General features: G+C 44.6%; 1 protein-coding gene across 1 annotated transcript in view; it reads right to left on the bottom strand.

Annotated features, from left to right (window-relative positions):
* The window catches only part of RYR2 (ryanodine receptor 2), a 725,812-nt gene that overhangs the window by 353,806 nt on the left and 357,368 nt on the right, over positions 1-14,638 (bottom strand). The window contains exons 31-32 of the mRNA XM_061624580.1: positions 11,656-12,002; positions 3,293-3,407 (exon numbers count right to left, since the gene is read on the bottom strand). Coding sequence (XP_061480564.1) covers positions 3,293-3,407; positions 11,656-12,002 — 462 coding nt within the window. The remainder of the gene's footprint in view (positions 1-3,292; positions 3,408-11,655; positions 12,003-14,638) is intronic.

Here is a 14,638-nt window from a genome sequence, read left to right as displayed (position 1 = left end):
CACCTCAGGACATACATGACTATGTAAGCAGCCGTAAGCTTAGACTATGTGATTAATATAGAGAGAAGTTATGTAAACAGCTAGCAAACAGAATCCAGTTTGCTGAACATCAAAATGACCCTTAATAAGGCTGCATGGAATTTGTAATAGACGATATCACCCAGGGATCTGCTGGTGACGACTCCCTTAGCCACCAGGTTCATGATGCTATTCTGCTAAACATCATTTACCAAGAATGAGTGCTACACAGTCAGTTATGACAGCCTACAAAGGTACACACAGAAATATGGAGGGCTAAAACCTAGAACTGAGGCTGATGCAATTTGAATATCTGAGGCGTCTATAGGGGTCACCAAGTTATGAATCCTGGCAAGTTTACACCAACTGCCATGAAGGCCAGCCACTGTTCAAAGGGATAGAGTAGGCTTTGTGCTTTGGCTCAAAAAGCCAGTCATATTATTTCAGGTACACTGAGGCCCCTAGAGGAGGCACCATGTTGTATCACTGTTGCGCCTGGAAGCGGCCTGCTATTAGTTCAGGCCTAAGGAAAAAATGGAAAATCAAATATTGCTTTCAGTGCAAAAGATCAGACATTAGTCCAGCCGAGGAGTATGCCATCTCTCTGGCCTAAGCTGGAGAAATGGCTGGGCCTCTTTTCCCAGTCACTAGACAGAATGACAGGATCTCCTCAGCAGAGGGCTACACCGTTTTCTACCCAAGAAGTCTGGGTAGCAAACTAGGCCCTTTCCCCGGGGTTCTGAGTTAAAGGCTAAGCCCTTCCACAGTCACTGGAGAGACTGAGAAAGCGCCCAATACGTTCCATAAGCAGCATCAATACCCCCAGCATCAACACCAACCTTGCTGCTCAGGTGCAATTGCTGAGGAGGAATACTTAGAAGGCTCAAGTTTGGCTGCTATACTCATCGTAGGACCGCCCCGCCTACCTTTGGGTCAATGTACACCTTGTGCAGTCCAAACTGCATGCAACATTCCTCCCAGCAGAATTCCTTCTGACGCAGGCTGTGCAAAACATGGAACTGATGGCTGCTGAAAATGCTACTGCTGCATATTACGGACTGCTGCTGAAGTGGGTGCTGCTGCCTATCACTGCCAGCTGAAGAAATGGCTATTGCTGCCTATCATTGCGCTGTGCCTAAATAACAGCATTTAGAAAACCAACACAGGGAGATCCGGCCACAAATATGCACACACAGTAGAAGGAAGCCAACCCAGACCATATATCAACATCCGCAAGGGAAGATGAGCATAGCGGAATAGCAAGGCCCAAAATGACCCCACCCCAAGAGTGTGGATGTCTGATCTTTAATGAGCTGTAAATGCAGCCAAAAATGACCCAACCCAGAAGAGGGGGGCAACAACCAAACCCCAAAAAGGAGGAAGGGGGAAAAGGCTAAGAATAAAGACAACCTCAAACCCCACACACACACACTCATACACCACAATCACACCAACGTTTGTACAAAAAGCTCACTACACTACGCATAGTACCACTGCCTCGGACGAAGGCAAGAATGAACTGGAGTGGAAGGCGCATGGATGCCCCTGGGTCTTGACTTCAGTACATTCTTGCCTTCGGATGCTAGATGATGCTATAACCACGTGATGGCATGCTATCTGGGGAAAAGGCTCAAAGCCAACAGCTGATTTGAACAAGCCACACATTTTATTAGTTATAGCTTCCAGATCTTTAGGTATTGCATGGGCAGGGTAATGTTACTGACAGCAGCACCCCCACCCAGTCTGCTGGTGTGGGAAAAAAGGGGAAGAAGGTTACTTTAAGGCAGTAAGAGCCACTCACCCTGCCAGCCATTACCAACCTAGGAGTGTGACTAGCTATGAGCCTCTACTTCCAAGACCCCTTAGGATCACATAATGGGGTCATCAGGAAGCTCACCCTCTGATTGTGGTCCTGACCAATGCCTAAAAACTACAGCCAAATTTGACATAGGAAACTAACAACAATATCGTTGTAAATGTAATAAACATAGTAAAAATATCATCAACAGCCATTGTGGTGTAGCGGTTGGAGTGTTGCATTAGCACCCAGGAGTCCAGGGTTCAAATCCCCATTCGGCCATGAAGCTGGGTGACATTGGTTCAATCACAGTCTCAGACTAACCTGCCTCACAGGGTTGTTGTGAGGATAAAATGGAGAGGGAGAAGAACCATGTATACCACCTTGAGCTCCTTGGATGAATGGTGGGATACTAACCTAATAATAAATAAATAAATATTCCAGGCCAAAAAAAAGGTTAAGCGGAACACAGCTCTCAGGGGCCAGTTCTGCCAGGAGCCCAATTGCTTCTCAGGTCTATCAACTAGCAGCTAACTATAGTAAATTAAGCACAATCATAGAATAATGAGTAGCATAGGGTAACAAGAAAGCCCTGGTCATTACCCAGATTGGCCTTCCACCTACTGACAGGGAACAGACCAGAATGAAATTTGATGTTGAGCCAACTAGCCATGCCAACTAACCACTGAGTGGCAGTCTGCAAGAGGTGGCATTGCTGATCAACATTACATCCTTTCTTTTCCTCCCCCCACCTCCATGCTAAGTGCAGCATGATTCCTCCACTGAATTTGAAGAACCAGCTATCTTTGAAAATCTACATTTCAAATGGAAATGGAACTCTATGAATTTTTGGTCCAGCCTTATATTTAACACAATATAGCAATTGTGAGCTAACAATAATAAATAATGATGGAAGATGGATGGACTGCCTTCAAGTGGATCCCGACTTATGGCTACCCTATGAATAGGGTTTTCATGGTAAGTGGTATTCAGAGGGGGTTTACCATTGCCTCCCAGCTGGCTAGGGCCTGCTCAGCTTGCCACAGCTGCACGAGCCAGCCCCTTCCTTGTCCACAACTGCCAACTGGGGGGCAACTGGGCTCCTTGGGACTATGCAGCTTGCCCACGGCTGCACAGGTGGCAGGGCACGTAACCCCTGAGCCACTCACTGTGGGGGTGATCTTTAGCTGGCCCTTGACACCCAGAAGCCACGAGCGGGGATTTGAACTCATGGGCTCTGGACTCTCAGCCAGGCTCTCCTCCCCACTGTGCTATACCAGCTTCCTAATAAATAATAGTAAACAATAATAATTACTTAATAGCTGTTGTTCAGGGATAAGCAGTCTACAGTTCATGAAAAACTTTAAAGAATGGTGTCTTATCATTTCAAACTGTTTATATAATAGCATGTCAGGAAATATTGGCAATCCCCTGAGAAAACACAAGAGTATAAATAGTAACACTTAGTTGCCATACTGTAGATGTTTGCATTAAGTAATCATAATCATCTCTTTCATCTGCTAGGACATCTTCAGTGAGCCTTGCAGAATGGCTTGTGCTGTAGTCTGGCTTTGTCTTTCTCAGCATAAATCTGTAATATATCAAAATATATGAGATGGAATAAATAACCATTTTGTAAATTCTGAATATAGCAGTTGGGTAATCATAATCCTATATGTTTCATTTGATAAAAGTTGTTTATAGACTTATCAAGCCTGGAATAAAAAACACAGCTTTTTCTTAAAGGTGATGAAACAGCACTTAACCAAAGTTCCAGTTATTCAATTTAACAATTTTTTTTCAGAAATCCCCAGGATAATGTACTCTTACATTTCTTAAATATTTGGATAAAAGTCTAATAATCAAGTCATGTCCTGGCACTCACAAGGCTCTTTCTTCCCCTTCCCTCAAATCTTTACATCCAATAACAGGAAATGCATTTTGAATGCATTTTGGGGTTTCTAAAGTGGCTGAAGCCTGAGGATTGGAGCCAACTGGCACCCATGCAGAAGCACTGTTGCAGCCCACTCAGATAAGGAGCTGGGTGGGTGGGTGTACAAGGATTCAGGGAAAGAACCTCAAGGAGGGAAATAGATGGAAGGTCTGGGAAGATGGTACATACAGGTGTGTAAAAAAAGAGTTTAGTTGCTCTGTGTGGGGGGGTGTTTTGGGATGGGTGATACTGAGAAAGAAAGGGGGATTGATCCTGAGAGACAGAAAGTTTTGGGAGTTGGGTGATCACACCACAGCAACCATTGTATGGTGGCACACATCACCATTTTAAAATTCCAAATCTGCCCATAAAGGGGACTTTAAATATTTAGAAAGAAGGGATATAACCACATTTGTCTGTTCATCAGAAGGGTGCACTTCCTGAGATCCAGATGGAATGGAGTGACCTACAGATCAAGAGTTCAAAAGCCCCATTCGCCCTACTTTTGCCTGTCTCCCTGGGGCTCATGCAGACTCATCGGAGACCAACAGAGTTCTGCATGAAGCAAAATCTAGAAACAATATTTGAAGTCTACACTGAATTCATTGGCGATTACTCATGGCCGAGTAAGATTGTCTTCCAGGGTAAGGTCTTTAACAGTGGGTCCGTAAGTGACTGTGGAGGCCAATTCTGGATCCACACAGCCTCCTACAGTGAGAACATAGCTTTCCAGATGGAAGATGGTCGTGATGAGGATGTGTTTGACGTGCCTTCCGCTTAGCTCGTTTGTCCCGTTTGCCCTGTATTCGTGCTTCTTCAAAGTCCATAGCACCTTTGATAATAGTCAACCTCCATTTGGGACGTTCGTGGGCCAAGATTTCCCAGTTGTCGATGTTCATGTTACATTTTTTAATTATCCAGCAGCAAAAGATACTGCTCCTGTGATGCAGAGGCAATTCTCCAAGAACTATAGTAAACAGGAAATTCTACAAGCTCTGACCAAGTTCTGCATCCCTTTACAGCAGGACATCACTTTTGTGCCCAGAAATTGACAGCAAACACGAGGTTTGGGGTCTGTCACTTAATGTCTTGCATCAGTATCTTAAGAGAAGATGTTCCAGCTTCCTTCTCTCCCTCAACTTCAGTTCCTCATAATAAACACTTGAATCCCCCTTCTCTCTGTTCTTTTCCTTTTTTTGTTAAATTTGTTATTAAAAATGAAATTAAAATAATAGTAACCACTTGAAAGTCATGAGAGCTTAAAAGAGTTCACACTTTTGGAATTCCCCAAGAGCATCCAGAGCCGGGATGAAATGTGTGTCACACACTATATATTACTGTGACCATTACTAGCCTTTATTTCTTTTTTTTGCTATACCTATCTGCTATATTGTTTTATATGCTGTTTTGTTTTGTAGTTTAGTAATTTTTTTTTAAAAAATGGTAAGCCATCCTAGAATGCAGTTAGCACTAAAGGACAGGGTATGAATTTTTAAACATTAAAGTTGTTGAACGTGTGAATCAAATGTACCATTGGTCTCACCTGAAAGGTGATTTTCATAGGAGTGGGCCATCACTACAGGGTAATAGCTCCACCTATCGTGTGAAGGCAAGAATGTTTTTGAAGTCAAGACTAGGGGCGTCAGGCCCCTCCCACTCTCCAGTTCATTCGTGGCGAGTCTAAAAAGAAATATCTAAAAATAAAAGAACAAGGCCAACAGGCCCGCCAGGAAAATAACACAATAGTCACATGCATAATAACATGACTCTAACATAACAATATAATAGAACTAAAAGTCTTGACTTCACTCTTACATTTAAATATAATAGCGTAACAATAATATGTAACCGATTAGAAAATATGTAACCCATTAGAAAATATCTAGTCATCCTCCAACTGGGAGGGCCGTGATGGCCCACTCCTATGAAAATCACCTTTCAGGTGAGACCAATGGTACATTTTCCATAGGAGGTGGGCCATCACTACGGGATGTACCAAAGCAGCCAATACAGGGAGGGACCACCCACGGGTTAATCCTTATTAAGAACCTGTTGCAACACTCGTCTGCCGAAAGATGCGTCAGCAGAGGCATAACGATCAATTTTATAATGCCTTATAAACGAGTGTGGGGTAGACCAGACTGCAGCCCTACAAATATCGGCAACAGGAGCATTAGTGGCAAAAGTAGCCGAAGTGGCAGCTGACCTGGTAGAATGAGCCGTTATACTAGCTGGAACTGACAACTTCAGAGACTCATATGCTAAAGTAATACATGCCCTTAACCAACGGGATAAGGTAGGATTGGATACTTTATGCCCCATAGACCTTGGATGAAAGAATACAAACACAGACTCTGTTCGTCGAATCTCTTTGGTCCTAGACAGGTAGGTCTTGAGAGCCCTCCGGACATCTAACGAATGCCAAGCCTTCTCGAGAGGATGGGTAGGATTCAGGCAAAAGGAAGGCAAAACAATGTCCTGGTTGCAATGAAAAACTGAATTGACCTTGGGACGGAAGGAAGGATCAGTCTTCAGCACAACAGAGTCCTTATGGAAGACGCAGAGGTGTCGAGCAGAAGACAATGCACCCAACTCCGAAACGCGTCTGGCAGATGTGATTGCGATCAGGAACACGACCTTGAAGGACAGCATACGTAGGGGCACAGTCCTGATGGGTTCAAACGGAGGGCGTTGCAAAGCCTGCAGGACTTTCGGCAAACTCCATGAGGGAAACCGATGGACAACAGCCGGAGAACGTAGGGCCACTCCCCTCAAAAAACGTTTGATGAACGGATGTGAGGAAATATGAGCTCCAGGAGAGGACACTGAGAGAATGGACGACAGAGTGGACGCATGTCGACGTAGAGTGTTGGGTCGAAGTCCCATCATAAATCCGCTATGTAGATATTGCAGCACCTGATGCATAGTGGCCTGAGATGGATCGTGGTGGTGGGACTGGCACCACTTGGAGAAAGCCACCCAAGTATGTTGATAAATACGAGTGGTAGATGGTCTTCTCGAGGCTAAAATAATATCGATCACAGCGTCAGACAGTCCAGCTGACCTCAAATGTCCCCGTTCAAACACCACGCTGTTAGATTGAGCCAAGTAGGGTCCTGGTGCAGTACTGGACCCTGGGATAGAAGGTCTGGCCTGACTGGAAGTGTCCAAGGATCCATCATTGACATTGCCAGAAGATCTGAGAACCACGGTCGGCGTGGCCAAAATGGTGCTATCAGAACCAGCTGTGCCCTCTCGGTTCGCGCCTTCCACAAGGTTTTGGCTAACAATGGTATGGGAGGAAAGGCGTACAAGAGACCGTCTGGGCATGGTGTTGTCAGAGCATCCACTGCTTCCGCTGTTGAGTCCAGGTATCGGGCAAAGTACCTGGGAAGCTAGCAATTGCGACTGGAAGCAAACAGGTCGACTGAGAGGACGCCGAACCGACACTGGAGATGATGGAAAATGGCTGGATGAAGTTTCCATTCTCCCGGAAAGACCTGTTGTCTGCTGAGCCAGTCTGCTGTCACATTCCAAATTCCTCTGAGATGTTCTGCTTTCAGGGATTGTAGATGTTGTTCTGCCCAGACAAAGATGAGGGAGGCTAAGTCCTGCAGAGGTGGCTTTGAAGGTGGCTTTTGTCGAAGTTGACAAGCCAACCGTAGGCCTGCAAAACATTGAGGGTGATCATTAAATGATGATGAGCCAGCTCCTCAGACTTGGCCCGTATTAGCAGATCATCCAGATATGGGTAGAGGTGAACCCCTTGGGTCCGGAGATAAGCCACTAGGATGAGTAGTACTTTGGTAAACACTCTTGGAGCAGAGGAGAGGCCGAATGGCATCGCTCTGTATTGAAAGTGCTGGTGGCCAAAAGCAAATCGAAGAAACTTTCTGTGGGCTATGCAAATGGGCACATGGAGATACGCTTCCTTAAGGTCAATAGAAGCCAGGAGTCTCCTTCATGTAAACTCTCTGTAATGGAGTGGAGTGATTCCATTTTGAACCTGCGATATGTTACAAAACGGTTGACAAACTTGAGGTCCAATACCGCCCTCCATGATAAATCTCGTTTTGGTACAGCAAATAGGAGGGAGTACACCCCTTCCGACCTCTCAGTTGTGGGGACTGGCTCTATTGCCGCTATGTCCAAGAGGTGGTGTATAGCTGTCTGCATGATTCTGTGCCTGGCTGGTGCCCTTGGGCAAGGGGACGGATGGAATCTGTCTGATGGGGTTGCCCAAAACTCTATGGCATAGCCATAACTGAAAAGGTCCCTGAACCAGGAGACCGTAGTGAGGCGCAGCCAACGGTCTCCAAAATGAAGTAATCTGCCACCTATGGGGAGTGTGTTAATACTGTTTGCGTTGGCGAGGACCTCCCCTATATGAGGACGATGAGTTGCCCCTGCGCCCTTGGTACTGACCTCTGCCCTGGAAGCGTCGGTTCCAGGAGCCCCTGAATGAATTGGGGTCGTAGGATCTGAAGTCGCGGCCTCGTCCTCCTGGCCGCGTTCCACGAAAGGGCTGGTTTGTACGGAAGGGAGGAAATCGCCTGAAAGGCCTGTGGTCGATGTTCTTGACTGTGGCCAGAACCGGTTTGTGGGCGTCTTTGGGATCAACCAGCACTGCCTTTAGAGCTTCCTCGCCGAAGAGTAAAGATCCGGAGTAAGGAGCCCTGGACAGATTCATTCTGGCCGCTGAATCAGCTTGCCAGTGGCGAAGCCAGAGGGTCCATCGGGCGACTATCTGAGCCGTCATGGCTCGTGCCCCCAATTGAGTGGCATCCAAGGTGGCATCGGCCACAAAAGCTGCTGTCTTACGTAACTTTATCAGTGACCTTCTGAGAGCAACAGGATCAGGGTTAGTGTCCTCTAGAAGATCATCCAGCCACATCATAGCCGCTCTGGAGAAAATGGAGGCCGAAGCCGAGACACGCATGGATAGGGCAGTGGCCTCGTGATTTTTGCGGAGGGCAAAGTCCATTCGTCGCTCAGTAGTGTCCTTTAGTTGGGATTCCCCTTCCCTGGGCAAAAGAGAACGTGGAACGAGACGAGCGATTGGTTCATCTATGCCAGGGATGTCTAACTTGGTGGCAAAGTCCGGAGCTAGGGCGTAAAACCTGTCAACCAGGTTCTTGAAGCGGCGAGATTGGAATGGGTGAGCCCATTCTTCAGAGGCCAATTTGGCAATTGGGTCCGGCACCAGAATGTAGTGTTCAGTAGGTGCAGGGGATTTGAGGACATTGGCCCCTTTGATGGCTGGGGTGGAAGAAGTTGAAGGCGCAGTCTGGAGACCAAGGGTATTAACTACCCTGCGTGCCAGGGGCTGATAGTCTGAGGCATTAAACAAGCGATACGATGTATCCTCCTCATGATCTGAGTAGTCGCTCCAGTCATCTCCTTCAACGTGGTCAGTGAAGGTTGACTCCTCCGCATACGAGGCTTCGTCAATACATCTGCCTCTGGCTACATCAAAGGGATTTGGTGAACAGGAAGGATGAGCTTCATGACACGCACGTTGATCCATGTTGAGTTGAGGTATGGCAGGGACTTGTGGTGGTGACTGCATTTGGGTGAAAAATGCCAGCATGGCTTGAAGTTGGGAGAGGAAATCAGGGGACAGCTGCAGCCCGGTTGTGGCAGGTGTTTGTGCCTAAGTGGCTATTGGAGCAGATGTTTGGGGTGGTAAAACGGAGGGAGGCTCGTTAGGCGAAAGCCGAGTGGGAAAGCCAGGAAAATCTTCCTCGTCAGAGGAAGCAGCAGGGGAATGAAATATATCGCTTATGTGTGCCTGAGTTGCTGTGGTGGTGGTGGAGGTTGGCACAGAGGCATAGCGCGGCCGCTTTGGTTTGCTATGGCTGGAAAGGTGTTTTGTCTTAGCCAGTGCTTTAACATGCTTAGTTTTAGTCGCCTTAGAATGTTGCGGCTTGGCTCTTTGTGACATGCCTGGCTGATCTGGCATCATATTGGCTGATTGCGACATGCCTGGCTGTTCTGCCATCTTGTATTAACTTGGGTGCAGTACACGGCCACAGAGGGGGCAGGATGTAAAGACCCGAACTGGCACAGTGTACGACCACAGAGGGGGTAGAATACACTGGCAGATGGCTAAGTGCACGGCCACAGAGGGGGCAGGATGCACTGTGGTATCAGCGTTAGTATAATATAGGCTGTATAATATAGGCTGTATTTTAGGCTTGGTACACGGCCACAGTGGGGGCAGGATGTACAAAATATAGTTCAGACTAGTGCTGTAGGCTGGATTTAGGCGTGGTACACGGCCACAGAGGGGGCAGGATGTACAGAATATAATTCGGATTTAGTACAAGGCAACCACTGAAATTAAATCTCCAGCCTTGATAATACAGTCACAGTAGGGTTGTGTGAGTCAGCCACTGAAATTAAAGCTCCAGCCTTGCTGATACAGTCGCAGTAGATTTGTGTGAGTCAGCCACTGAATTAAAGCTCCAGACTTGATGATACAGTCACTGTAAATTTGTGTGTAAGTAAGCCCTGTGTAAGTCTGTCTACAGCCCACATACAACACACATACAGATAGCTTGCATGGAAGGTATCCGTTGGTTAGTAAAGGGGTAACAACAAAGGCGGGAAATTTGAATCCAACAAATATGGCGCCCGGAAAAAAGAGCGGGAAAAAATGATCCAAAAATGGTGGAGGGAGAAGAAGCAATGGCGGCCGTCTGGTAATGAACTGGGGGAAGGGCTGCCCAGCAGAGTCTCGCAGGAGGAGCTGCGGGGCCGATAGCTGCACTAGTGGCTCTAAAAAACCCCAAGAAGGAGACTGCCGAGAGAAGCCTGTGTCGGAAGAAGACGCAGGAGGCAAGCCGCAGTAGCCGCTGAGAACAGAGCTCTCCACGGCGAAAATTAAAGGCACGGAGAGAGAGGGAGACAGAGAGCCGTAGCAACCGGCTCCGCTAAAGTTGGGTGTCGGGGACAAAAGGCAGGGAGCCGCAGCCGCAAGCTCCCGCCTGGGAGAGAACCGCAGACGCGGTCTCTCCAAGAGCTCCTCAGAGCGCTGCTTGAGACAGCCCAGCACAGGAAAAAATAGATCCGTGAGCTCCCGATGGATGTAACAGAGCCAGGGGGGAAAAGCTCAAAAGCGGCCAAAAACGAAGAGAACCGCAGCCGCGGTCACTGAGGAAACCCCCAGACAAGTAAGGAAAATAAACTTAAATGAAAAGCTCAGAAACTGACCAAAAACGTAGAGAACCGCAGCCGCGGTCTCTGTGGGGACCCTCAAACTTAAATGTAAAGTTAAACACAAAAACAGAGAAAGGACTTGGAGACAAATAAACAAATACAAGAGACTTAGCTAAATGCTACGCTATAAATCCAATCTTGTTCGTACGAAGGCAAGAATGAACTGGAGAGTGGGAGGGGCCTGACGCCCCTAGTCTTGACTTCAAAAACATTCTTGCCTTCGCACGATAGGTGGAGCTATTACCCCGTAGTGATGGCCCAACTCCTATGGAAAATTTTGCCTTTTCTAGACACGTTAGAATATGCAGCTCATGAATATGCAGCTCAGATTTTTTATGGTATTGTCAGGGTATTCTTTTGTTACTTTTTCTATAATTTGGTTCTATAAATCTTTCAATAGTCTTGTTGAAATATTTTATTTATATCTGTTTTATGAATATGAAAACTGGGGCACAGGAGAGTTATACTTTTACACAGTTAACCAGGAAAGAATGGTAATAGAAAGCAAACCGTTGAAATTCAATTACCCTTCCCACGTTTACATATCTAGATTACATATGCTATAGTTTACTGATTTGTTTTACAGCCATCTGAATGTAAGTATGAGAGCAAAGAACATACATTTTTATGCCCTTGAAAGTAAACAATGTGTTTAATATACCCCAAAGTAATCAAACCACTTGACCTTTGCTTGAGGCGTGAAGGTTTCTCTTGTATATAGTCTTTATGATTGTTGAATTCTGATTTTACAATTTCTTTTTCTATACGATCAGGTACAAGATGACCATGAGCAGTCTTCATTAGAACTTCAAAGTCAGAATCTGCATCATAATCATCCAAGTCACTCTTGGGACCAAAAAGTGTAGAACTCGGCACTCCTCCTCCAGGCATTTTAGAAAATACTTCTGCACACTCAATAGGCATGCTAAGACGATAGAACATGATCTCTGTTTTGCTATTTTGAGACCCGAAGGACTTCTGTGTGACCTTCAAGCATGGGGAGCTGTCTGCAGTGCCATCTATTCTTGTAACCTACCAAATGCAAAAACTAAATTGTAAAACTAATGAAAAATGTAAAACTAAATGCCACCTTTACTTGCATTCACAGTTAATAGTAGGTAAATGTGTACCACTTGAATATTAATATGAACTTCATTGAAGCATTTATAACATATTACCGAGGGAATACTATTAGTATAAGCTGCCCATTAGAGCATCAAAAGCATGCTTATCAATTTAACCCCCTACATTTGTAAACAGCACTTTACTTATCTAATATTGTAATGTAATGTAAAAAATGTCATTGTATTAAGGACTATTTGGTTACACAATGATGTATCATGCATTTTTCCACTTCAACTCAAAACTTCCTGGAGTAATGAACAAAACTATATATTGATTAAATATTCAGTGGCTGTCATTTCTTAACCCAAGGTGGAGAACCGGAACCAATCAGCGGGCCATATCCTTATCTCCCCAAAGTTTGACAGATGGGCACGGCCTAGCACTGTGACCCATCTTTACCCATGTGTTTTTGCCCTTGCAATTTGAAATCAGAACATGCAGGCAAAGGAACAGCTTTGCACTTTGCAAGCACCAGTAATCAGCTGATTGCAAATTACTGTGCAGTGTGCACAGGGCTGCCAACCTCCTTTCAGCTAAGCTGCTTCTTTACCTGCCCTAAACCGGACATCATATCAGATGTAGGGCAGGTGGGTGTAGCTTGCCCAGAATTGCTTCATGGGCCAAATGGGGAAGCCTGGCACGCCTAATTAGCACCATGGGCCAGAGGCCCCAACTGCTACTTTATCTTAACCCTCAATTGTTTTAGGGAATACATGTCCACAGAGATATATAGACTATGTAAGCTTTCCCACCAACTTTTGCCACTTCATAATCTAGATATTAAACAAGTTGTGGGTTTGGTCTTTTTTATTATTATTATTATCTGAGGATTTCACTAACAAGACCCTTGAGTTGATTAAAGTGAGTGACAGAAAATGAAACACAACATGTCCAAGATACTGAGTGGGATCTAAATGGCCAACATCACAGAATACTGCAATTATTTCTTTATGTAGTGGAGAGGGGGCATCTGCACAATGGGACTTGCAACCAAGGGCTTGGAACCCTGAATTAGGCATCAGAGTTCATAGAAAAATAAACCCAGGGATTGTACCTCTGCATAGATGCCTTTTGCACACACTGAGTCATAGAATCATACAGTTGGCTCTTGGTGAATTCTACAGAGAATCCTATGCAGGCCTGGTCTGACGACCTCAGTGTCCTGGCAACATATGAACATTTTTCTTATAGACATCAATTTCGTGTAGATACTTATTTGGACATCTGGAGGGCTTATATTAATTTATATGTTTAACTTAAGATGGATGTACTGATGGCTATTGTATCCAGAATATGAACTGATGCTGTATTATTATTATTATTATTATTATTATTCTATAATATAATACAAATATTGTAATATTTAATAATATTATTATTATTTTAAATACCTTTTATTTTATTTTATTTCTCTTTTCTTTCATTAGATTTGAAAATAAAAATAATGAAATAAAGGAATGGAATTCCTTGAAATAAATGCAATCAGCATTCATTTATGCCAGGTTCTAAAAAAACTCTTTATGTAATTACATCTTTTTATGATTCTGTATTGAATGCCTGCACTGTAGGATTTTGTTTTCATAACATTATTAATTATGTATTTTTGATAGTTGGCATTTTCACTGACATTGCTATACATGGGGAACTATTATTACCCTGCAGGGAGATGACCATTGGCCATTAGATGCTTCATTGACTATGAAAAGGAACAAACAGGAAAGATATGGAGAAGATAATGAGTCAGTGAATGGCACAAATAGCTCAGGCTGCAGAGGTGACTGACAGTGAATGCAATGCATGGCATGCCTTGCATGACATTATGTAGTAGTGAGTTGCTGCTTCAGCAGTTGATATATCCTGTGTGCATGTAGCACACTACCCTCTCTAAAATTAAATAGTAACAATGACTAAATGAATATCATTAGAAATATAAATGGAATGTAGGGGAGGGAGGGCTCAAATTGAAGTTAAACACACACATACCATGACGAGGCAACTTCCACAAGTACACAACACTTTAAAAGGCAACAAAGCCTATAATGTATTGCAATAGTCTAAATGGGATTAGTTATTTGGAGGATGGGGGTTGGGAAGGCAGTAAATTTGGAGGAGATGCAGAAAATGGTGATCCAATAACCTAGAAAAAACAGTGAATAAACTGAAATACTAGGAAATGGTGTAAAAATTATCTAGGTTTAGACCACAACAGAAATTAAGGGGGGGAATGTGTAATTCCTCTACAATAAAAAGTACACTGAAATAAACAGTAAATCATATAAAAAGAGGTCAGAACCATGACAATAATTATGACAAAAATACATATAATTTTGCCACAACAAAACTGTAAGACTCACAGCACTGAATTGGGCAGAAATCGGAGTGCAGCAGAATGGAACAAACGTTGGTTAGGATGAACAAATGTTGGAAGAGACATTCAAAACTTCATACATCCCTACTCAGAAGTAAGTCCACTGAGTTCAATGAGGCTTACTCCCTGATAAGTGGGAGTAGGATTGCAGCCTACATCAACTTGCTGTTTACTC

This window comes from Rhineura floridana, chromosome 4 (genome assembly GCF_030035675.1).
Source record: "Rhineura floridana isolate rRhiFlo1 chromosome 4, rRhiFlo1.hap2, whole genome shotgun sequence".
Classification (NCBI taxonomy): Eukaryota; Metazoa; Chordata; class Lepidosauria; order Squamata; family Rhineuridae; genus Rhineura; species Rhineura floridana.
The sequence above is the reverse complement of the archived record's forward strand: the minus strand, read 5'-3'. Positions and strand labels throughout refer to the sequence as shown.